Source organism: Notamacropus eugenii, chromosome 2, assembly GCF_028372415.1.
Source record: "Notamacropus eugenii isolate mMacEug1 chromosome 2, mMacEug1.pri_v2, whole genome shotgun sequence".
Lineage (NCBI taxonomy): Eukaryota > Metazoa > Chordata > Mammalia > Diprotodontia > Macropodidae > Notamacropus > Notamacropus eugenii.
The window spans coordinates 463,566,833-463,591,928 of record NC_092873.1 but is presented as its reverse complement, the minus strand read 5'-3'; the positions used below and the strand labels follow the sequence as shown (position 1 = coordinate 463,591,928).

At 38.9% G+C, this 25,096-nt stretch overlaps 1 protein-coding gene across 8 annotated transcripts in view; it reads left to right on the top strand.

Moving 5' to 3' along the window:
• CACNA1E (calcium voltage-gated channel subunit alpha1 E) overlaps nucleotides 1-25,096 on the top strand; it is a 412,651-nt gene that overhangs the window by 360,568 nt on the left and 26,987 nt on the right. For all 8 annotated transcript variants that reach the window (XM_072648472.1, XM_072648471.1, XM_072648470.1 and 5 more), the window contains 5 exons: nucleotides 2,242-2,307; nucleotides 14,150-14,241; nucleotides 15,095-15,260; nucleotides 17,500-17,627; nucleotides 23,103-23,199. In XM_072648472.1, coding sequence (XP_072504573.1) covers nucleotides 2,242-2,307; nucleotides 14,150-14,241; nucleotides 15,095-15,260; nucleotides 17,500-17,627; nucleotides 23,103-23,199 — 549 coding nt within the window. The remainder of the gene's footprint in view (nucleotides 1-2,241; nucleotides 2,308-14,149; nucleotides 14,242-15,094; nucleotides 15,261-17,499; nucleotides 17,628-23,102; nucleotides 23,200-25,096) is intronic.

Genomic DNA, 25,096 nt, shown 5'->3' with positions numbered 1-25,096 from the left:
GAGGGGGAAATGGCAAATCGCCCCAGTATCTCACCAAGGAAACCTAAATGGAATCACAAAACATTGAACCTGATTAAAAACAAATGAAATACCTGAATGTAGGGTACAATTGATAAGATCTGGAGAGAAGAGAGATCCTGGTCTTCTGATTATACAAATGACTTTTTGATGCAAGGATCACATTCTTCTCACTTACAGAGGGCAGAATTTGTACTAATAAGTAATTTGCGGGAAGGCAGATTCTAATTCAATATAAGAAAAGCTTCCTAACAATTAAAAATGTAATGGCTGCTTGCAGAGGTAAGCTTGGAAATCTTTTAAGTAAAAATTGAATGACTATCTCTTATAGTGTTGTAGATACAATTCATACCTTAGATGCATATTAGATTGGATAACCTTTGGTGGTCCCAATCTGGGAATTCTACAAATGCTCACATCTAATGTTTTAGCTCAGAAACAAGTTCCTATAGAGGACTAACATTTAATTTAAGTAAAGGATATGTTTTCATACAAACGTCTACAGAAACATGAGAAACTGACATGCTTCATCCACTTGATTTTTCCTATGTTCATGGTCAGACCAAACTCCTCTGTGTGATTATGGATATTTTCCAGAAGGTTCTGTAATATCCTATGGCTTCATACAGTCAGTACTATGTCATCTGCAAATAGGAACATCTAATGGACCTCACTATCCAGGAGAATGCCTCTTCCATTTAGATTCTTAAGTGGATCTCCTTCATTCAAAAATTTGGCCAATGGAATAGATTAGGGACATAGCATATGGTATCAAGGGAAAAGAGTACCATAGTGTTTGATAAATCTAAAATCAACTACTGGGGTAGGGACTCTATTCCACAAAAATTACTAGAAAAACTGGAAATTTGTCTGGCAGAAATTAGTTGTAGACCAACCTTTCACACCATATACTACAATGAACCCCAAATGGATATGTGACATAATCTATAAAAGGTCACATCATAAGTGGGCAAGTCACTTAACCCTGCCAGTTTCCTCATCTGTAAAATGAACTGGAGAAGGTAATGGCAAACCACTCCAACATCTTCTCAAGAAAACCCCAAATAGGGCCACAAAGAATTGGATACAACTGAAAAATAACTCAATAACAACATCACTTTCTGCATCCAGTATCCTAACCTCCCCTTTTCCCAACCAGTCACCTATGAATCTCACTGCCTCTTTCCCCTCCCTCACCTTCCAACTGAAGACTATTTGTTCCCCAGTGACAGTAAAAAGCTACCCATATTTTTGTTTGGTAGGGGTAGCTAAATTGTACAGTGAATAGATTATTTAACTCAAATTCAAGAAGATAAGTTCAAAACCAACTTCAGATTCTTACTAGCTATGTATCCTCTGGGCAAGTTAATAACTATTGTCTGCCTCAATTTTTTAATCTGTAAAATGGGGATAATAAAAACACCTTCTTCTCAGGGTTGTTGTGAGTCTCAAAGGAGATAAAACTTGTGAAGTATTTTACCAAGTTTACCAAACTTAGAGACCTCCATAAATGCTGGTTGTTGTTACAATTGGCTTACTTTTGGATGGGAAAGATCTTGATTCATTCAAAAGCACAGCATAGTTTTACATTACATTGAATTCTGTGCCATGGAATTTGTAGCAAAGTTTAATTGTGGATGATGGTGAATATTTTTTTTAGGAAATAGCTTTGGAATAGTAACAAAAGAGAACTTAAGGAATTTTAGACCAGACTAATGTAAAACCAGTGCAAGGCTGAAATTGCTGAAGGATGAAAGAACATTATAGGATCTGACTTTCAAATACACTCAATTACTGTTTCATTTTGCTTCCAGTTCTCACTAAAAAGATGCTCTTTGGAAAAAGTCCAAGAAAAAAACATTTGGAAGCCAAGGCCAGATGTTTGGTCTTAGATTTGTATAACAATACTTGGGGTTTAGCAATAGAAAGTGGAATGAAAATGTTGTACACAGTAAGCATTCATACTCCCTCATTGCTCATAGAGGTATGGGCAGTGGAGATCTTTCCTATGAGTTGTTAGTTATTTAGAATTATGGGATCTGGGCACCCAATAGCCTTTCTATCTGTGTGATGATCTTAAAACAAATGTTAAGTCAAACATCTGGGAACATCCAGGGAAGATAGTGTCTTTGACCTTTCATGTAAGCAAGAAGTTAGGCATAGCCAGTGGCTTCAGGATGTGAGAGTGAAAAGTAATAACCATTATCTTTCTTTTTATCGCAGGCCCTCCCCTATGTCTGTCTATTGATTGCCATGTTATTCTTCATTTATGCCATCATTGGGATGCAGGTAAGCAGGTGTTTCTTTGAGGGAAAGATAATAGGAGGCTACTCCCCTTAATGGAACAGCTACTTAGTGGACAGAGCATGCATGGATAGACAGCAAATCAAGTAAAAGAACCCTGGTGCTGTAAATTTCCTGAAAGAACCCAGTTGCATTTCATCCTTAGGGATTTCCCAACTATGCAGCTTCACTTCCCAGTCACAACAAGCAACATATCCCAATACATCATACTTGGGGTGGTCCTTCTATGCTCACCATTTTCCATAGAGCACAATCAATTTAACATTAACCTGGCATAAGACAGAAACAAAGACAAAAATGTATCATTTGTTTTTAACCCCTAAAAACTCCTAGCATAATTCATTTTAGTTTGACAAATATTTATTAAGTAATGACTATATACAAGGTGCTATGCAAGGCATTGGGGATACAGAGACAAAAAGAAAACTGGTTCTTCAAGGACCTTATATTCTCCTCGATATACAATTTACTTAATTATATACAAGCATGCACAAATCATATAATGTGATTTCAAGAATGAAAGAACACTAACAACTAGGAAAATGAGAAAGGCTTCATTTCAAGGGAAGTCACTAGAACTGATAAATGAAAGAAGACAGATATTCTAAGAAGAGAAAGTGAGGATGAATCAACCATCTTTGCAAAGACACAAAAGTAGAAGATAGTACATAGTATACTGTAAATAGCTAGCAGGTCAACTTAACTGAGATGGCAAGTACATGAAAGGGAATGACAGGAAATAAGACTGGCAAGATAGATTGGATGTGGGTTATAGAAGGTTTGAATGCCAGTTTTTTTTTCCTATGGGCGATAGACAGCTTCTGAAAATTATTGAGTAGTGAAATCACATGGTCGTATTTGAGGGAATCTAACCAAGAGGCCAAGAATGAATCTGTAGCAACAACCAAGGTTAGGAAATTTCAGGGTTCTTCTCAGTGTTTGACCAAAGCCTGAGGACATATTCATAAACTGAAGCTAAGTTTGACAGTTAGGTCATGATGAGCTAAGTTCACTTCTTAGACTTCATAAGAATAGAGATTTAAAACTTCAGAAAACATCTAATTAAATCCCCTCATTTTATATATGAGAACATTGAAATCAGAGTAGAAAAATGCTTTGCCCAAGGTCACAAATGAATGAGTAGTATAGGTAGAATTTGAGCCTACATTCTGTAACCTATCATTCATTCCACTCCACCATGAAAGCCTCTCCAATTTAGGACTTTCAGTTTCTATCAGTAAATTTCTGGGGAGAAACAAAGGCCACACTCTCACCTAATCCACCTTTAGGTGTATGATATGCTGGACAGCTCCTCAGATTTCCAAAACCTTCTTATTTCCAAGTTTAGAAGACAACAGTCAGAATTTTTAACTTGGATGTTTGTGTTGGTATTTGGACTGCTGATTGAGGGATCAAAATGACCTTCTTCCAGTATAATAGACCTTGTTGTTGATGAACATCTCCTGGTCTAGACTTTTAGTCTCCAGATGCCCTCTGATTAGGCCCAGCTTGTAGGATTCCAAGGGCATCATAACTGTTCCAGTTGAGGTGACTCTTTGAAGCAAAACCTTGGTGATATTGTGACTGATTGCCCAGCAGAGGACCTCAGCCAAGTAGCAATCTCCTGCAGTCAAGCAGTCTGGCTGCAGTTTTGCTGGCCATCTGCAACAGCCAGCACTACCAAATCTTCAGTCTTGCCCAAAGCTTCTCTGAGAATGGTACCTGCACCTTTTAATTTCTTTCCCCCTATAATTGATCACTATGGTTTTGTCCTCCAAAATGCAGTCAAAGAAAGAGAACTGTCTAACAGTTGAATAGGCTACTCCAATATTGAGTTTCCATTCGTTAGGAGCATTTAAGAACCTGCATGGCCATCCGTCAAGGAAACTGTTGAAGGTGTTTCCCACGGTTTGAGAGATTGAGCTAAATTATATCAAAGGTCCTTTTCACCTCAATTATTATATAATTATAGGATTAATATTTTCTTGAATCATTAAATGTAGAACTATCTGCATCATCTTATTGACAGGATTAAAAAGATGCATGCTTTTGCAACAATTCTAAATTTGAATGACATAAAGTTTGTTCACAGAAAGGACAAAAAGATGTAAAAGCATGCATCTTTTTAGTCCTGTAAATAAGGTGATGAAACTAGCTCTATCTTTAATAGTTCAAGGAAATTCTAACCCTATAATTATGCAGGTTCTTCTTAAATTTGGTTGAAAGGCCAGAGATTGTCACTGGCTAAACCAGGGTCTACCACAGTTGTCTGACCTTCATACCCCATCCTAGTCCAAAGTCCTGTGGCTCTTCATTTTGAAATGGGAGGAATGGCATCACCAATTGCTGAGCCAACAAGAGTTTAAACTAACACTAGTCATTACTTCATGAGTCTTTAATAGCATCTGCTAGTGGCAAATCTTCTTAGCAGTTATTCACTCATCAGGAAAAGTCAAGGGGCTAATGTGATAGTATACTCATAGTCTTTGTGGATATTTCATACTTTTTTCTAGAGTTATTAACAAATTACATACCCATATACTCACCTTTTGGCATTTTATCTTGGGGTTCTTTTGCTCCATAATATTTCTTGATTGTAGTAGGACCTTTCCTTGGCTTGGTCAATCACTATACTCTTCCCCCACCCCCACCCTGAATCTCTTTAATTATCATGTTAGCTCCTGTACTTCAAATACATCACGCTTTTGCTTTTTAATTAATTCTTAGTCATTGCACATTCAGAAACCATTTACTGTTGCCAAATGGAGTTGAGACCCATAGTTTAAGAAGTACTGGAATGGATAGACTATAATGGAAACTGGACAACCTAGCAAAGTAGTGGATGCTCTGAAAAAAATGGAGGAAATAGAACTGAAGTATTCAATGATACAACAGAAATATTAAAACAAAGTCAAAAGTTAGAGAAATTGAATGACTATGTGAGTTATTGACTATCAGAAAAACTGACCTAAAATATGGGGAATGGAAAAATAATCTAAGAGTTAAACAATAGTAAACAAATGAACTCACAAATGATTACCACATTTTGAGAAATTCTAAAAGAAAAATGTCCCCAAGTTAGAAGTCTTCTGTCTAATATTTGATGGTCCTTGCCAGCCCTTTGTCATCCTTCCATTGAGAAAGTTCCTTCTTTTTTCCATACATTTTTGGAATTATTGAAAATATGAAGTAAGATCAGAAGTAATAAAGGAAGGAAAATCAGGCAAAAAGCCTTAATGATAGCAAGAATAAATGTTTTCTTAATTAATCACCTGAAAATAGGCACAAAGTAACCTGGTGTGTTACTTTTAGAAGAAAGGGCAATGTAGACTGAATCCCAGTCCTAACTTGGTCACTTTATAGTGATGTGACTTTAGGGGGAATCCTTTAACCTCTTTGAGCCTTTATTTTCTCATTTGTAAAAGGGAATAATAACACTTGCACTAAGTATCTCACTGGTTTGTTAGAAAGAAAATGATTTGTAAATCTTGTCATTACGTAACTACAAACTAGCATTATTAAGAACATTACATGCAAATTGCATGATAATTTGTGTCCATGCTTTCATAATGTTTTAAACATTTGAATATGACGTTTGGTGAAGTTCAAGCAGAAATCAGTTGCTTAGGCACAAAGAGTGATACATGAAAAAATAAAAGAAGTGGATTGAGGGGAGAGAACATATCACAGATGATGCAACACCAAGGGAGTAAGCTATAGACATGAACAGAATTATATGCCAGTGACATTACAGGCAATATTGCCTCCCAGTTAGTTGGATTTAGCAGTTCAGTGATAGTTTCATTTTTAAAAATTATTCGTCATTTTGAAGCCCCCCCTTTCTCATACTTTTCTGTTTCCTTCTTAGCAATTCTTATTCCTTCCCCAGTGTTGTGTAGCTTACCACCTCCAAGGCCCCTGTGGGACAAGTAGTATTTTTTTTTTTTTTGCAAAACAAGGTTGAGAACAAATTCTCAAAGCAGTTGTCAGTGGGAGTTACTTGAGCAAAATAGCTGGGGGCAGAAATTGTTCTTCAATTACACATTTTAAAAACTGTTAGGGTAAAATCATGTTTCATTTAACATAATTTAAGTAAACTGAAAGTGCATTTAATATATGTCAGAATGCAAAAAAATTGGTCTTTATTGACTGGGAAACTAAGCAAGATAGAACTCAAAAGTCTCTACCTGTGCAGACATGGGCCTTTGTTGAACTTGTAGACACATTTTGATCGAATGAAACAGTTCTGGGGCTTTTATATGCCACTTTCCAAAAAGATGCATGATGGTGTGTTAATATCCTGAGCATTAGCTTCTAACCAGGCTGATTTCTCTTCTGATAATCTCTGCTTGAGAGAACTAGATTCAGCCCAGTGTTCTAGCCTGTATACTACAGATTCACAGGCCCCTCCACTGTGGGCCTCTGAGCAAGCTGAGTTAGAATCTTGAATGACTATATCATGATTTAGTGATTTCCAAATCCATTTACCTGTGCTAGTTTTTTGTCCACATCTCTTCAACTTGTCCATAGGCAGAGTATGAGAGGTTTTCTTGCATGCTTTGCTTAGAATCTAGCATTAGATTAAATTCTTAGCACTAGCTAAAAATCTGGAACAATACAAATATCTGTATTATTTCTGTGACCTATTTGTCTAGTAATACTATTAAAAATGAAATGAGTTTAATATAGCATGATCCATTCTAGATGAAGTCATGTCAGATTTCTCTGTTTGTTCCTTTTATCAACCTATATGATAACTAACCATCATTTTGATAATGCATTGTAAAATGAATCTAAATCAAGCTTACTGGCTTATAGTTTTCAGATCTGCTCATTTAAAAAAAAATCTCTGTAACATATCTTTCTCTGCATCTTTAGAACATCTTCAGTTTGCCATGATAGAGAGGTCTTGTAACTACATTTACCCATTCTTTCAGTACCTCAGGGCCTAGGTGAGATGACATGAACTTATCAAGGTCAGCTTGACATTTTGTAACAATCTACTTACCTATCTCATTGTTTGATATTTTTTTGTTCTGTGGTTTTTAATTCGAAGATTATTCTCTTCGGCATATAAAACAAAAGCAGGATGAGAACTATACATCTGTGTCTTCTCTCCAATGTAAATCATCATCCCATCCAACTTTAGCTGTAGCACTTTCTACTCTGTGATAATTCTCTTTGTTCCCTAACATAACTTAAAAATACAAAATTCTTAGCTTTCCTCATCAGCCTAAATTCATTCTAAGCTTTGCCCCTCCTGACCATTCTGACATGATTATATAATGATTTTGTATTTATTCCCTTACTCATCCTTTGAATTTAAGTTGATTGATGACGTCTCTATGTTTACATAAGTCTGTTTAGATAATTTCTCAATTCTTCCTCCTCGCATGAATTGATTTTCATGTCCAGAATTTTATTCCTGAGAGCTTTCCATCTCTCCAGGTCTTACTTCCCCTGTATGATTTTAGGGCATGGGATACTTCTTTTCTCCAAAACCCTTTGAAATCTTCTCTATATTTCTGACAATGTCCAACTTTCCTCTCCTCTATCACAAACTCTAGGAGAGAGTGATCAGTGTCATCCTTATTATTCCTACCCCAAGAGTAGCATCTTCTACAAGTGAAATTATATAGTTGAGCCATGACTGTGCAAATGGAAATATCAGTGAGAAGAATTTGAAAGTTTCTATTGACATTAAGGATTACTGGCCATAGCAAAGCCATGAAGAAAGCCTGGGGCAGTCTGAAGCAGCAGCACTGCAGATTCTCAAACATATCAGCCCAGGACAGGAGTTCAGTGGAATTAAGTGAGAGAGAAGAGCAGAACCCCAGGTAACAGTACCAAACTCCTAAGACTATCAGCTCGCAGATTAAATATCTGTAAGTCACCTACTTGAACTTCCAGCAGCTAAGATGGCAGAATGATCTGTAAGTGCTCTCCCACTCCCCTTGTTGACCTTGAAAAACCCTGAGAATATTTCCCCAGGAAAAATCCTGAAACAGTGGAATCAGCTGAAGGAAAAAAGTCTCTTAGCTTGAGAGGCTAGGAAAATCACAAAAGTGGGTCCCTCTTGCTATAACTGAAGGGGACCAATACAGGATTGGAGCTGTCCCAGACAGCCCCCTCTCAGTGGACTGGGAGCAGATCTTGAACCCTAGGGGGTGGAGCCCATAATCACCAATGCCAGGACCCCAGGCATACCTCAGCACAGCCAGGGGAACTGCGAAGACACTATTGCAGAAGGGGTTCACCAACTGCTGAGCCTGCCTGTGCTCTAGTTCAAGAGAGGAGACCTCCTGTACCCAGACCACCCCTAGCCCACACTTCACACAGCAAGCTCCAGGGTAACTCAAAAAGACTTCACCTGGCTTCTGCTTTGGAACACCAGCCAGCTCAGTATCAGATAAGCTGCAGCATTTTAGCTTCTAGCTGAAAGAACCAGAGACGACAACACACAAAACCTCAAGTTCTAAGCATAACAAACATGAGAAAGAGCCCACTTTGCCCCAGAAACAGACATCCACTTTAAAACCCAGGAAAAAAAGCAATCATTATAAGGAGGGAGCAAGAAGCAAATTAGAAAAGAAAAGATCGTAGAATCTTACTACGGGAACAAGGACAAAAACACAAATACTAAAAAGGTCAGCATTGAGACTGTACTCCCATCTGAAACCTCAGAAGGGAATATGAACTGATTTCAAGCCCAAAGAGCATTCCTGGAAGAGCTCAAGAAGGATTTTAATAGTCAAATTAGAGAAATAGAAGAAAAACTGGTCAATGATTTTAAAAATATGAAAAAAAGAAATCATGGAAAAATTTAAAAGGAAAATTGGACAAATGGAAAAGGAAGTACAAAACCTTACTGGAGAAAATAACTCTTTAAAAGGAAAAATTGGGCAAGTGGAAAAGAAGATATAAAAGTTAACTGAAGAAAATAATCTGTTAAAAATTAGAATTGGGCAAGTAGAAGCTAATGATTCTATGAGGCAGCAAGAATCAGTCAACCAGAATCTAAAAAGGGAAAAAAAGAAGAAAATGTAAAATATCTCATTGGAACAACAAATGACCTGCAAAATAGATCCAGGAGAGAAAAATCTAAGAATTATTGGTCTACCAGAAAGCCATGATAAAAAAAAGCACCTGGACATTATCTTCCAAGAAATCATCAAGGAAAACTGCCCACAGGCCCTAGATGCATAGAGCAAAATAGTCATTGAAAGAATCCCCTGATCACCTCCTGAAAAAGATCCCAAACTGAAAATATCAAGGAATATTGTTGCCAAATTCCAGAACTATCAAGTGAAGGGGAAAATACTGCAAGCAGTCAGAAAGAAAAAAATATCAAGGAACTACAGTCAGGATCACACAGGACCTTGCATCTTCTACATTAAAAGATCTGAGGGATTGGAATATGATAGTCCATAAGGCAGAGGAACTAGGACTACAACCAAGGATCAATTGAGGATCCCCAGAAAAATTGAGGATAATATTTCAGATGGACATTTAAGCAAATAAAGGATTTCCAGATCTTCTTGATGAAAAGGCTAGAGCTCAATAGAAAATTCAGTCTTCAAACACAAGTCTCAAGAGAGGCACAAAAAGGAAGAAAGGGAAAAAACTTGTTACTCAATATGGGCAAACCATTTACATGTCTATAAGGGAAGATGATACTTGTTAATCTTGAGAACTGTGTCATTTTTATGATATTTAAAAGGGATATACATAGATAGAGGGAGTGGGTATAAATTACATGATGTGATGATAAAAATGTGATTTAAGGGTACAAAGGGATTGTAACAGGAGATGTGAAAAGGAAGAGGCAGAAAAAGGTAAAATATATCACAGGAAGAGGCACAAAAATATATTACAGTAGAAGGAAAGAGGGGAGGGAGATGAGCACTGTCTGAGATTTACTCTCATCTGATTTGATTCAAGGAGGGAACAACAAACTCAATTAAGTATACAAACCTAACTAGCACTATAGGTAGCAGGAGGGGAAAGGGGAAAGAAAAGGGACCGGAGACTAAAATGGAGGGAAGAATTAATAAGAGTAAAGGGAAATAAAAGGGAGGGGGATGAAAGAATGGAGGGAAGACTGAAGGAGGTGGTGGTTAAAAATTAAAAGTCTTTTGTGGAGGGGAAGGGAGACCTAAAAGTATAAACAGGGGGAATAGAATGGAGGGACTGTCCATGTGAATGGGATGAACTCTCCCATAAAACAGAAGTACCCACTTTGTTTAGAAGAATGGATTAGAAACCACAATCCAACAATATGTTGTTTACAAGAAACATATCTGAAACAGGGGAATACACACAGGGTAAAAGTAAAAGGTTGGAGTAGAATATATTATGCTTCAGCTGATGTAAAAAAAGCAGGGGTAGCAATCCCAATCTCAGACAAAGCAAAAACAGAAATAGATCTAATAGAAAGAGATAAGGAAGGAAACTATATCCTGATAAAAGGCACCATAGATAATGAAGCAATATCATTACTAAACATGTATGCTCCAAGTGGTATCACATCCAGACTCTTAGAGGAAAAGTTAAGGGAGTTGTAGGAAAAAATAGACAGCAAAACTATACTAGTGGAGAGCATGGGAATAAATGGAGCCTTCTATAAAATAAGTAGTATTCACCTAAAACCATCAGCAAGCATTATATGTAATGGGGATAAGCTAGATGTATTTCTAATAAGATCGGGGGTGAAACAAGGATGTCCATTATCACCACTGTTATTCAGTATGGTACTAAAAATGTTAGCTTTAGCAATAAGAGAAGAAAAAACTCGAAGAAATTAGAATAGGCAAAGAAAAAACTAAGTTATCACTCTGTGCAGATGATATGATGATATTCTTAGATAATCCCAAAGAATCAAATGAAAAACTACTTGAAATAATAAACAACTTTGGAAAAGTTGCAGGTTACAAAATAAACCCGCATAAATCATCTACATTTCTATATATTACTAACAAGGTCCAACAGCAAGATATAGAAATAAAAATCCCATTTAAAGCTATGGTAGACACTATAAAATATCTGGGATATTTTACCTGCAAAAACAAATCCAGGGACTACATGAACACAATTACAAAACACTTTTCACACGCAAAAAAAAATAAGATCTAAGTAAGTGGAAAAGCATCAGTTGCTCATGGGTAAGCCAAGCTAATGTAATAAAAATGACAATTCTACCTAAATTCATTTACTTATTCAGTGCCATACCAATCAACTACCAGATAATTATTTTCTAGAGCTAGAAAAAATAATATCAAAATTCATCTGGAAGAACAAAAAGTCCAGAATATCAAGGGAATTAATGAAAAGAAATGCTAGGGAAGTTGGCCTAACCCTACCAGATCTCAAATTGTATTTTGTAAGCAACAATCATCACAACCATTTGGTACTGGCTAAGAAATAGAGGCATAGACCAGTGGAATAGGTTAGGTACTCAAGACACAGTAGTCAATGAATATAGCAATCTACTGTTTGATAAACCCAAGGACCTCAGCTTCTGGGAGAAGTACTCACTGTTTGACAAAAACTGCTGAGAAAATTGAATAACAGTGTGGAGGAAACTGAGCATAGACAAATGTCTGACACCATGCACAAGAATAAAGTCCAAATGGATACATGATCTAGGTATAAAGACTGATACTATAAACAAATTAGGGGAGCAAGGAATAGTGTATTTGTTAGATTTATGGAGAATGAAGAAATTTTTTACCAAACAAGAGACAGAGAACATTACTAAGTGCAAAATGGATAATTTTGATTACGTTAAATTGAAAAGTTTTTGCACAAACAAACCCAATGAAACTAAGATTAGGAGGGAAACAGAAAACTGGGAAAGAATTTTTGCACCATATCTGTGATAAAGGCCTCATTTCTAAAATATATAGAGAACTGATTCAAATGTACAAGAATACAAGTTATTCCCCAAGTGATAAATGGTCAAAGGATATGAACAGGTAGTTTTCAGAGGAAGAAATAAAAGCTATCTATAGTCATGAACAAATGCTCTAGATTTACTATTGATTAGAGAGAGGCCAATCAAAACAACTCTGAGGTACCATATCACACCAATCAGGTTGGTTAACATGACAAAACAGGAAGATGATAAATGTTGGAGAAGCTGTGGAGAGTTGGAACACTAATCCATTGTTGGTGGAACTATGGGCTGATCCAACAATTCTGGAGAGCAATTTGGAACTATGTCCAAAGAGCTGCAAAAGTGTTCATGCCCTGTGACCCAGTAATATTGCTTCTGGGACTGTATCCCAAAGAGATCATAAAAATGGGAAAAGGTCCCACTTGTACAAAAATATTTGTAGCAGCTCTCTTTGTGGTGGTCAAGAACTGGAAATCAAGGGGATCCCCATCAATTGGGGAATGGCTGAACAAGTAGTGGTATATGAATGTAATACTATTGTGCTATAAGAAATGATGAACAGGAAGACTTCAGAGAGGACTGGAAGGACTTATATGAACTGATGCTTAGTGAAAGGAACAGAATTAGGAAAACTTTGTACACAGTAACAACCCCAGTGTGTGAGGAGTTTTTCTGGTAGACTTAGCCCTTCACAGAAGTGCTAGGACCCAAAAAATTCCCAGTGAACTCAAGGCAAAGTACCTTCCACATCCAGAGAAAGAACTATGGCATTGGATTGTAGAATAAAGCAGACTATTTTCTCTTGTGTTATTTTTTGTTTTGTTTTTTCACGGTTTCTCCCATTCATTTTAATTCTTCTATGCAACATGACTAAGGTGAAAGTGTATTTAATAAAAATGTGGGTAGAACCCAAATAAGATTGCACGTGCCTCAGGGAGGAAGGGAGGAGGGAGAGGGAAAAAAGGTAAGATTTATGGAAGTGATTGTAGGAAACTGAAAACAAATAAATTAATTTTTAAAAGGGGGGAAAAAGATTACTAAAGGCTGACATTTGAAATGGCCTGATTTAAAAAAACTCCTAATTCTTTTTTCAGAAATGCATAGTGGGTCACAAAAATAGCTAATGGTCAATTTTATTATTAACATTATTACATGGTCTGAAATAATAGAGAATAAGAAAAAGTATGTTATTTTCTCCATTTTTCTGCCAGAATTATCCAGATTTTCTCCATCCTTTCAGTTCTGGTCCTTAGGATCATAGAATTTAGAGTAGGAAAAGATATTTTGCTGATGAGAAAATTGAGACGTCACTAAGCTAAGTGACTTGCTCATCATCTTCCAGCTAGTTAGTGAAAGAATCAGGGTTCAAACTTAGTTGACTTTTGCATAAAGGGGTTTCCCTTATGGGTAGATATTTGGGTCTTATAGGTACGTTGTATATGTATCTATGTAGATATATGTATGTATATATATATACACACATGCACATTTGTGCATATAATACATATGCATATGCATAGGATGAAATGTATGTGTATATAATTACATAGACATACACATATGTAGATATTGATATCTATATCTTTTCATGAGGGCTCTAGATTAAGAATTTCCCAGCTCTCAGAGATTTAACTCCCTACATAAATATTCAGAAAAGACATCAGATATACCTCACCAGCCAAGTTTCCTACAAATTCTATACAAATACCCCACATGAAACATATGGTTTGCTTTCAGAGTGTCTATATTCTATAGAAGTATCTGAGAGTTTCCCACAAGCACTGACTATAAGAGAAGAGGGATTGCTGCCTTCCCCTCATCCTCTTCATGTGGTGATATCTAGGCTGATCTGATCTATGATTGTTAGGTATGTCACATTATAGTGATTCTTACTGTTTTCTGTTATTTATCGCCCTATCTTGGATTCCTCAGGTATTTGGAAATATAAAATTAGATGAAGAAAGTCACATTAACCGGCACAACAACTTCCGCAGTTTTTTTGGGTCCCTTATGCTGCTCTTCAGGTACCAGGCCCATTCACATATTAATCCATGACATCTGTGATGGAACTAGATGGATTCAGGTCTGTCTGATGCTTCCACCTTCCCTTGTTTTCTTTTATCCCTTCTGATTTTCCCTAAATCCTGATTCTCCCTATCAGTTTAGCTCTTTGTAGAGCAGAGAAGGGTATTTCCCACCTTCAGTGCAGTGGAAATGGGGAGGGAGAGGAGAAATTGCTTTAGTAAACAGCCAAGTAAGTCATTTAAACTCATAAACTTCAGTTATTCTCTGAAACCAAATTTTCTGAAACAATTTGGAATACATGTTCTAAAAGAGAAAATTCTCTTGCAAAACTTATTAAAGATATACCTTCTCTTCTTAAAATTGGCACTGTCTTAGAATGTCCAGGATACATGTGTAACCATGGTATTCAGTGATCTTATCTGAAAATATGTTGGCTTCTCTTGAGAAGAGAAGGGGGAATGAAAGAAAAACTAACATTCAAAAATCTAGATCTGTATACTTACTGAATCTTGCAATGCACAGCAATGCTGGTAGCCAGAATTCCACTTGCTATAGAAGCAGGGAGGCTTCTTTTAAAGTCCTAACAGTAGTCAGTGGAAGTCACCTCAAATAGCCACTCTAATCCAAAGAAAGACAGAAGTAGGTGGTGGGGCAGAAAGGAAAATATGAGGATAGCTACAAGTAGCCCAGGTAAGTTTCATTAATCATGACTTTCTTCTAATGAAAAGCACTAGAGGAATACAAAGCATGATGGTCCCTATCTGGGAAGTGGGGAGAAAGGGACAGTGAGGAGGAAAAGGAATGGGATGAGATGCATTGATTGATGCTAACTAGTGTGTCTTTTGATCCCAGGAGTGCCACAGGTGAAGCATGGCAGGAAATTATGTTGTCATGTTTGGGAGAGAAAGGCTGTGAGCCGGACACCACTGCACCCTCAGGGCAGAATGAGAATGAGCGCTGTGGCACTGATCTGGCCTACTTTTACTTTGTTTCTTTCATCTTCTTCTGCTCCTTTTTGGTGAGCATCCCTCATCCTTTTTGACCTGTTATTATTCCCAAACTCTTCCTCTTCCCCTAATTGGTAAATGAGTCTCAGAACACTTTATTTTTTTCTTTCTTATGAAGACTATGGGTTTCTCTGGAGAATTGTGCCCTGTAAATACAAGACAGTGTTATCTTGAAGCAAGAGTAGATTAGTTCAGATAAGCAGGCATGACGACTCTCCTGTTGCCCATGATATCCAGTTGCATACTACACCAAAGAGTCATCTTGGTAGTGGTGAATGGAAGTGACTGAGTCATGTAATAATAAATGCATAATAGCATTTGGGGAGCAATACCATGTACAGTGCTATGCCAAGCCACAAATGCCCTCTTAATTATTCTTTGAGTGATAGACTATTTCAGCAATCACTGTTCAGAATTTTCAATCCCATTAAAAATAGACTATTAAATAATATAAATTTAAATATAAGTAAATACAAATAATTTAAAATTAGACTAATCAATAATTAATAAGTAGGAAGAACACCAAAAAGACTGCATTAGCCTACAAATCAGCAAAATAAAAGGATTGGATAGATCTCTGGGATTCCTTCCAGTTCTAAGGTCAAAATATGGTCAATCTGATCATTCTAGCCATTTCACTAATCAGACCAGATAAACTACACATCTGATGGCACTGGCTTTGAAGAAATCCAAGGGCTTGAAAAAATGACTCTCCTGGAAGATGATTGAGCCATGTGGTGACTGTGTATCATAAACTTCAAAACCATAGTCACTGCATTATTAATAATGTGCCAAGTGTTTCTAATTCTTTAAAAGAAAGAAACAACTCACATGGACTAAAAATTCTCACTTTTCTTACCTTTAGTATACATGGAGAAAGCAAAATACAATGGAAAGAACACTAACCTGAAATTTAGGAAATTTGTATTATAGGCCCCATGCTGTTGTTAAAACTGGCAAGTTGGGCAAGTCTTTTGGCCCTTTCTCTGGAGCTATGAAATAGGGGAAGGTCAGAATGTCTTCTGTATCTACTTTTATTTTCTGAAATAATATGAGGAAACTAAAATGGGAAGAATATGAAGATGCTTTGAGCTTTTTGGTGGAACCATACTACATCAACCTCTATTAAAGATGTGACATAATGTAGTAGGAAAAAGACTGGAAATCTGGGTTCAGACCAGTGCTCCATCACTTACCAGATTTAAGAGATAGGCAGATCACTTAATCTTTCTGAGCTCTGGCTTCCGTTTCTATAAAATAAGGACAATAACACGTTTGTGTTTACTGATGTTTGTTGAATTCAGGATTTCAAAAAATTAAAGTTAGAATACTGAAAAAAATTCAAGAAATGAGGATATTTGTAGGATGTACTTCATGAGGTTGTAGTAAAGAAATTGATTTGTGAACCTTATTATGTGAGTTCATGGTACTAATATTTTCATAATTATCTGTACATAGTACTACTATTATTCTATATTATTATTAGCTTCAGGGATGGATTGCATATGAAAGAAATCTGTGGATGAGAAAAAAACCTTTCACTTAGGGAATAGTGATCACAACTGGCATCTAAGCAAGCAAATGAAGCCAAAGCAACAAGGTCCCAGAGAAAAACACAGAAAGCACCATATACCACGTGGGCCAAACCATTGCCAACATCTTGACCACTCCCTCTCCTCATACCCAAGTGGAGGCAGCACAGGACCTATCCTCATGAACCCCAGGAACAGCAGCACCTCACAGATTAGCTGCCTAGCTTCCAATCTAACCTCTGGGATTTTTTATCCAGAAAAGCAATCTCTATAGAAATTTACCCAAACAAATCCTTCCTCAAGACTAGGAAAAGAAAGTTCTCATCTCCAAAGTTCTTGCATGGTCAAGTGTAAGGTATTTTTGAAAATAAGGAACAAATATGGTATCATTGGAAATGACATTAGTGTTTCACTTGAAGTCAGGAAAACCTCAGTTCAAGTGTTGCCTCAGACACTAACTGTATGAACTTGGAGCAAGTCATTTAACCTCTTAGCCTCAGTTTCCTCATCTCTAAAAGGAGGAAATAATAGTACTGTCTCACAGAGGAATGTTATAAAGATATGGGATGATATAGATAGTCATGGTACAAATAATGGAGTTGCTTAGAATGCCACAACATCATAGGAAATGATGACATTACAAATCCTATCAACCTTCTATCTTTCAATCTTTTTTCTTCTCCTTCCTCTGACTTCCCACTTCCTCCTTAACCTCCAGATGCTTAACCTGTTTGTGGCTGTCATCATGGACAATTTTGAGTACCTGACCCGGGACTCATCTATCCTCGGGCCTCATCACTTGGATGAATTTGTCCGAGTCTGGGCAGAGTATGATCGAGCTGCGTGGTACGTATACCTCACCACTACCTCCCTGGCTTCCAGTGGGGCCCAGATTGGAATCCACTGCTTGGTCATACCAGGAGTACTCAGGAAAGAGGATGGAATTGGAGCTCTTCTCAAATGTGTGCCTATCATAGGAGGAGAGAAGATATTCATTTTTGACTTTGTGAAGGTCAACAGTTCCCTTGGAAGCCTAGATTTGGCAATTCTCACAAGGTCTCTTTTTTTGCCTCTTCTTTCTTTCTGTGATAGGTCTTTATCACTTTTACCATCTAGCAAATGGTTAGAGTGGTTTTCACTATACTCTTCCTCCTTCCTGTCCTCCAATGAGTCATTAATTGACCTGTTCCTAATGACCTGAGACACTGATAGGAGTTTTCTAGGGAAATCAGACAGCTGACTACTATGATCCATGGCTGTTGGAAGTTGTCTCCTGCCCCACAAGTTCCCAAAGCATTTGGCTTTGAGATAACTCAAGAATTACAGAGATTAGGCAAATTCCATCTTCCTGTTATTCCCACAAATACTAATTGATAATAATTGAATTGAGGGTTTCCTCCTTCCTGGGGACAAAAGTTAACTGCTTCTTGTTTTGTCTCCTGCCAGGGACTTCATAGGGATACTTCCCTGAACCTTTTCATTGCCTGCAATCCTAGGGCTTAAGCCGCAGAATGGGATGCAACCAGATAGTGGTTCTGTCCTTAGTGTTAGGGATAATAACTGTGTTCTCATGGGCTCTTAAGTCTACAATTGTTGAAGTTACTCCCCCAACCTTTATCTATCCTGACCCCAGTTCTTTGATAGTAGTAGTGCTACAAAGCATTGCCATATATCATAGGAAAGGGCCACGTTGCTTCCACCTAGGACTCTCTTTTGGAGTTTATTTCAACTCAGCAGATTTTTTCCTACTTAAAGTCTAATCATTAATGACCTGGGCTACAGAATCCTCTAATGTCATACCGATCACAGTGGTGAAATCTCCCTTTCTGTCTGGGGATGCTTTATGATGAATAACCTTCTTGGACAATAGGCATTCATTTAACCTGGAGCATAGCTGGAACAATCCCTTAGATTGTCCTTCCCTAGTGGTATGGCAAATCCACTATGGTTGCAAAGCAAGGAAGACAGAAGAAGGCAGAGGAGTTCAATGAGTGAAAACAAGGAGAAGTCACGTGTCATGCTACAGGGAAGGCTTCAGGGTCTCCGTGCCACCAGTCGCTCTTTCCCTATCCTTCACATGCAAAAGAGCCTTGTACATGTCAACTTTATCTCAAATGTCTTCCTGGCTTGGAGATCTCATTCTCCGATGGTTTTTTGAATTATTTTTTGATTCAAATACCACTTGTGGTTTGGATATTCTTGTCTCCTCAATCTATCTGCTGGGTAAAGCAGAAAGCATGGAAACAAGTACAGATGAAGCAGGAGATGTTCTTGGAACAAGCAAGAGGAAGGAAGCCTCTCCACATCTTTCCTAAAATCCTGGATACGACCCAAAACATACCTGTTATCATCATAGCTTCTTCATTCTGAAGAGATGGTAAAGGAATGATCCAGTTGGAATCAGCCAGAATGAAGACCATTTCCATGTTGTCTTGGAAACAGAAACCCAAAGGAACCACAATTACCCCCAGAACTTCATAGAGAGAGAACCAACTCCGGAGGTGACCTCTAAAGCAGCTGCCTAAGAGGACAGGAGGAAACTAACTTTAAAAAAGAAGGGAAAGTTGAAAGGAAGAACCTTTGACCAAGGTTCTCTTCTGAGCATGAGGTGAGGGAAAAGGACAAGAGAGCCCTGGAGAATATGGAGAATTTGAGACAATAACTATAAGTGACCCATTGAGAGTTCTGCATTCCCATTTAATCCTCCCAATCATTCCTTGATGTAGGGAGGTAGTAGAAAGGAGATGGTCTGATATTGTGATAGGAGCACTTGGTGTAGAGTAAGAAGACCAGGTTCAATCCCTGAGTCTGACACTTAACTGTGTGACAATTAACTGTGTGACAATTAGCCTCAGGTTCCTCATCTGTAAAAATGGGAAGAATAAAACCTACTTTAGTTCAATTTGAGAAAGTGTTCCATAAACTGCAAAGCACTATGTGAATGTGATGTTACTTCCCTTTTTCAGATAAAGAAACTGAGCCACAGGGAGATGAAGAGATTTGCCCAAGATCACATAGCTAGTAAATAGAAGAGCTGGATTTACGATTCCAGATTCAGTTCTCTCTGCACTATACAACAGCTGTTTTATTGGGTTAATTAGGTTCATAATTGCCAGTGGAAACTTCTGATGTAAATTGGAATCCATCTAGACTAGAAAGCTGAGGACTGGCTGCCTGCTGGCATGGCCTGTAACAAGATAGGGACTTAGAACCACGAAAAATACACAATGTATGTATGGCTCTCTTCTTTTCATAAGGAACTAAGACTCTCTAGTAGGCCCAGGTGAAGGTGGTAGCCAAGAGAGGTCAGGCTCCTCTCAGGACTCTGGAGTGTTCCTATTAACCCTCTGAAATACAATAGAATTTAAGGGTATCTGAAAATTATTCCCACTGAGGTAGCCTTTGAAGCATGAAGTAAGGGAGCTTCCTGGGTTTATTTGGAAAGGAGCTTTTTGAATCTGAAATATGGGGAAAAAATCTTTCACACAGACAACAAAGATTGTCTCTCTACAGGATGCTTCATGCCAATGGTGTCCCCTGCCAATTAGCCTAATGGGAAATGTATCTCCCATAGGACTGTAGAAAGATACCGATTCTCTCCTTCCTGCACCCAGCCCTTGACAAGCATATCTGAGTTACTGAATATAAAATGATGTCTGAGAAAAAAAACCAAACAGAAGAGCAGCCCATTTTCTTATCAGCTTGACATCTGTTCTTGGCAGCTGTCAAAGGCATTTGTTAACTAATAAGCTTGAGTTCTTAGAGATCTGACACAGATCAGAATTGAGTTTATGCATTTGTCCAAGGTGTGGTACATTGCAGGGCCCTAGACACCCTTAGTCAATGTGGCTCCTGTTGATATTAGATGGATTTTGATGTGCCTAGGAGATTGAGATGCCTCAAGTTCGGCAAGCAAGTGGTACTACTTGTGTTTTGATGGTGATTAGAATCAGTCCTATAGGGTATGTAATTTCTGGAGTCCAAGGAAAGGAGACAGCGACCTGTGGGGTACTTTCTGGAATGGGCACTGGTCATGCCACTCCTTAATAAATAAACTATCACTTCCTCACCTCCCATTCTCTTGAGTGTCCTATTAACCCACCTGTGCTTCCTTTACAGCGGCAGGATCCTGTATAAGGATATGTACAAATTAGTACGGGTGATCTCGCCTCCTCTGGGCCTGGGAGAGAACTGCCCCTACAGGGTGGCGTGCAAGGTTTGCCTCCCAGTCCCCAGCCATGACCGGGTGATGGGACACAACATTTAACCCTTCCTTTTCCTCCTCTGCTCCACCACCACTGCGCCACACAAATGAATCCTCATGTTGCTTTCCTTTGAGTTTAAAGAGGTCCAAACCCTCCCAGAACCAGCAGCTGTTACATTTGAAAGAGGGGTACAGAGATAATATTTGGGGAGAATGGTGAAAGGTAAATACTGAAAACATTTTAAGCTACTCTTTTCTCTCTCCCCCCCTCCCTCTCTCTTTCTCCCTCTCACCTCTTTTTCCCACATACAAACACTGTTCCATGTGGTATAGATATGGTCAGAAGGACTCCTCTCTCATGTATAGATTATAGAACACAACGTCCCAGCACAGTTCATCTGAATTTCCTGAACTAGGCACAGACAAATCCTATATGTTCACCAAACTGGCATCCTATCAAAAACTAAAGCATATTCCAGATGACTTTTTTTTTTCACTTTGCCTAACAGCCCCTGAATACGTGAGCACATAGCCTTTTAGACCTGAGTAGACCACCAAGGGAGAAAGTGGGCAAAAGTCTTCTTACTTCAAATGCCATGGTCTTTCTAGAGCTGCCTTCCTGGGATGACTAGGTTTATAAAATACACCTTTATGACTATCAGTAAAGGACAATGAAAGCAGATGGTAGGGAAAGGACCCCAGAGTTCAGCAAAGCAGAAATGGTGGTGACAATAAGCAGAAATGGTGGTGACAATGGTGATTGGAATGTCCTTCTAATAGCTCAATTTACCTGAGAAGTTCACAGTGGATGGTGTTGTCCTAGCAAAAGGTACTACTGAATGGTTCTTTATAAGATTCTTTGCCTGAGGATCCTGACATAGTACGTTGTGAAATGCCTGTGGGATCTGGGAATGTGAAACTGAGCAGTCTGTCAGGTCTGCCAAACCACTGGCTGGGACTCTAAAATGAGAGCATTGCTGGGGTATAATCCTGCTTTACACTGACCAGTTCTCAGTTACCCAACTACTTCAGCCTGCCTGGTACGGAAAGGTCTTCAAAGTGCTTCGGGAAGGCAGGGGTGGGGCTCACTGAGGTATAGCCCACCATTGTAGAGCCAGCCAGAAGAAGGACGCAGGAGGAAGGAGCGAGGAAGGACACCGACTTGGGTGATGGGGAGGAGATGTCATGGGATGGGGAAGCAGTGATTCCCACACTCAGAAGGCCAAACAGCTGCCTCTGCTGAAACTCTTTAAACTCCAACCTGGTGGAACCTGCGATCGCATGTGGGGGGAGAGTTGGGGAGGGAAGCATGGCCTGTGAGATGCTCTTCCTCCCCTAGTTTTGTTTCTTCCATCTCCAGCATGCCGTTGCACTGGTGCATGCTGGGGAAAAGCACTCCATACACAGAGCCAGGTGGAAGCAACTGGGCCAACTCCTTGGACAAGCAACCACAGCCCGCCACCTTCTATGCAAGATGCTACTTTCTATTGCATAGAGACCATAGAGGGGGGGATACACGATGTTCTGGCTATGGGATAAAGGGACAAATGCATATCTGGTATCCAGACTAGTGGAAACCATGGAGGCCCATGATCTTAATGGGGCCAACGATTCCCAGAGGAATCCTGGCTTCTACAGTCTTCATCACCCATGGCTTGAGCACCGTCTATCCGGTTTATACCACTCTCACACAGCCCTGGGAAGTGAAAAAACAAACAAAAACCTATGTTCTTTCTGAGGAAGTTTATCAGGATGACATGGAGTGTTGCTGAAACAAGAGGAAAAGCTGATTCCCAATGAGATAGGGGGAAGGTGACAGAAGGCTCATACAGATGTTCCCGGGTCTGTGTGGGGTGTGATATAAATCCACACCAGGATGGACTCACGTGTATGATTTGCCTTGATTAACAGGTTTCCTGTTCTTTTCCTGTTTGTCCACTTTTTTTTATTTTGTCTTTTTCTTCTCTTATTTCCTGTATTATTATTTTGTTTGTTTGTTGCTCTCTGGGAATGCTTCTCTTCCTCTCGTCTCTCTCTGCATCCTTCTCCCCACTTCCTTCTCTTTCCCTCAACCCCTTCCAATCTCCCATCTCATTTTCCCACCCCTCCATGAGCAGTGGCCGCATCCATTACACTGAGATGTATGAAATGCTGACTCTCATGTCACCACCGCTAGGCCTCGGCAAGAGATGTCCCTCCAAAGTGGCGTATAAGGTAGATCAACCCTTCCTTCCTTTGGGCTAGAGATGAGCAGGAAATGGGACCCAGTGGTGGGGAGGCCTGAAAATGGGGAGGAACTTGGGATGGGGAGGTGGAGGTGGGAACTAAAGCAAAGAGAGATGAGAAGAAGACTGAAGACATAGAAAGACTCATGGAGGAATGATTTTTCCAGTCACTACAGGAAGGGTATGAACCTATTATTCACAGTTCTTCATGTATATGTGTGTACATGTGTGTGAGATTTCCTTTTAGTGGGTTAATAGGAAGGCAATTCTGAGGATGTGGCATGTTCCCACTTCAAGCAAGCAGAGCACGGGAGAGCTGTGGAACAGTTAAAAAGGACAGGATGAAAGCCTAGAGCAGAATATTCCTCAGAACTGAAAGCAAGAGAGATATCTTAAATTAACATAGGAAACAGTGAGTAAACTCCTTGAAAAAGATCAGGGAGACATTTCACTCCCCTTTGCTGAGGAGTGAGAAGGAACTATTTCTTCCTCCTTCACATAAGGGAGGTATCTCATGCCTCATTATAGCATTAAGAATGCAAGTTGTCAAATTTCTTGGTCATGTCTAAAGAAAGGAATGATGGAAAAAGGCTGTAGAACACAGGAGTTCGAAGGGCTAGAACTCTTGTAAGGTGAATGGTCACTATGCTCCTAAAATATCACCCCAGACCGATGAGATCATGTCTAAAAGAGCTGTGAAATTCCTCATGGGTTGCAGAGATAAATAATGGACAGTGGGGCTGATTTAACATCAGGATGCCCTAGTCCTTGAGACTGAGCTTTTACCGCCACATGATGTTAGCTTTGTTTTAGAAAGTAATATGTTTGCAGCAGTATGTGTGCTTTCCTCAAAGCATTAGAGTTGAAGAAGCTAATGATGAAAAAGATTCCATGCCTTGCTTGTAGTCACACAATGCAGTGGAAATCACTAAATTTGGAGTAACAGAACTTGACTTTGAATACCAGTTCTTCCATATTCTCCTTGTGCGACAAATCACTGAATCTCTCTGAGTATCCGTTCGCTCATCTTCAAATAAGAGCATTGGGCCAAACAACCTCAAAGGCCTTTCTAACTCTAGATTCAATGATACTGCCTATGATTATGAACCAAACCTTAAACTCAGGTATTCTGACTTCAGATCTAGTGTTTTTCCTACTATACTACTTAACACATCACATTATACTGGCCATGTAATGCTAGAACCTTTCTATTAACTTGGAAATACACCAAGTTTATGTTCTCCTTGCTAAGAATGCCCAATGTGTCCTGAAATTATAAAGAGAGACTAGGAGTTTTCAAGTGAAAACTGGAAATAGGATCTGTGCTGTAAGAGCCCTAATGGAATTGTTCTAGGTTGGATCTTCCACTGAGCTGTTACAAATACACACCTAGCCACTCTGTCTTGATGATGGTTTTGGTGACAGCCCCATTCCCTATCTTAATCTGTTGCTCAGCTCTGGGAGTATGACAATCAGAATTGAGGATATAGACTTCACTTTTCAAGTTCTGGTTTGCTCCCAGCAAACTGTAGGCACCTGCTCATAGAACCCCCAACCCACTGCTCCTCATACATGTCATGATGTGGAAGCCTCTTTGTTTGAAATAATGCTGTCCCAGAGTTTCAAGGATGGAGTACTCAAGAATGGTGCTGTGAGCTTTGGGGAACAAAAAGAGGGTATGGGGGGAAACTAGTGAAAAAGCTAGAAGAATATGAAAAACAAGATACTCTCTGCAAAGTGGATTTGGCCATTTCAGTTTGATCCCTTCCTTTGGGCAAAGGGAACAAGGCCTTCCCACTCCTGCTCCTGCCTTCGTCATCCTTCTCTCTGTTTTTGCCTCTAGCTCTTCCTTCATCCTTACTGTCCTTTCCCCTAAATCCCGTTTG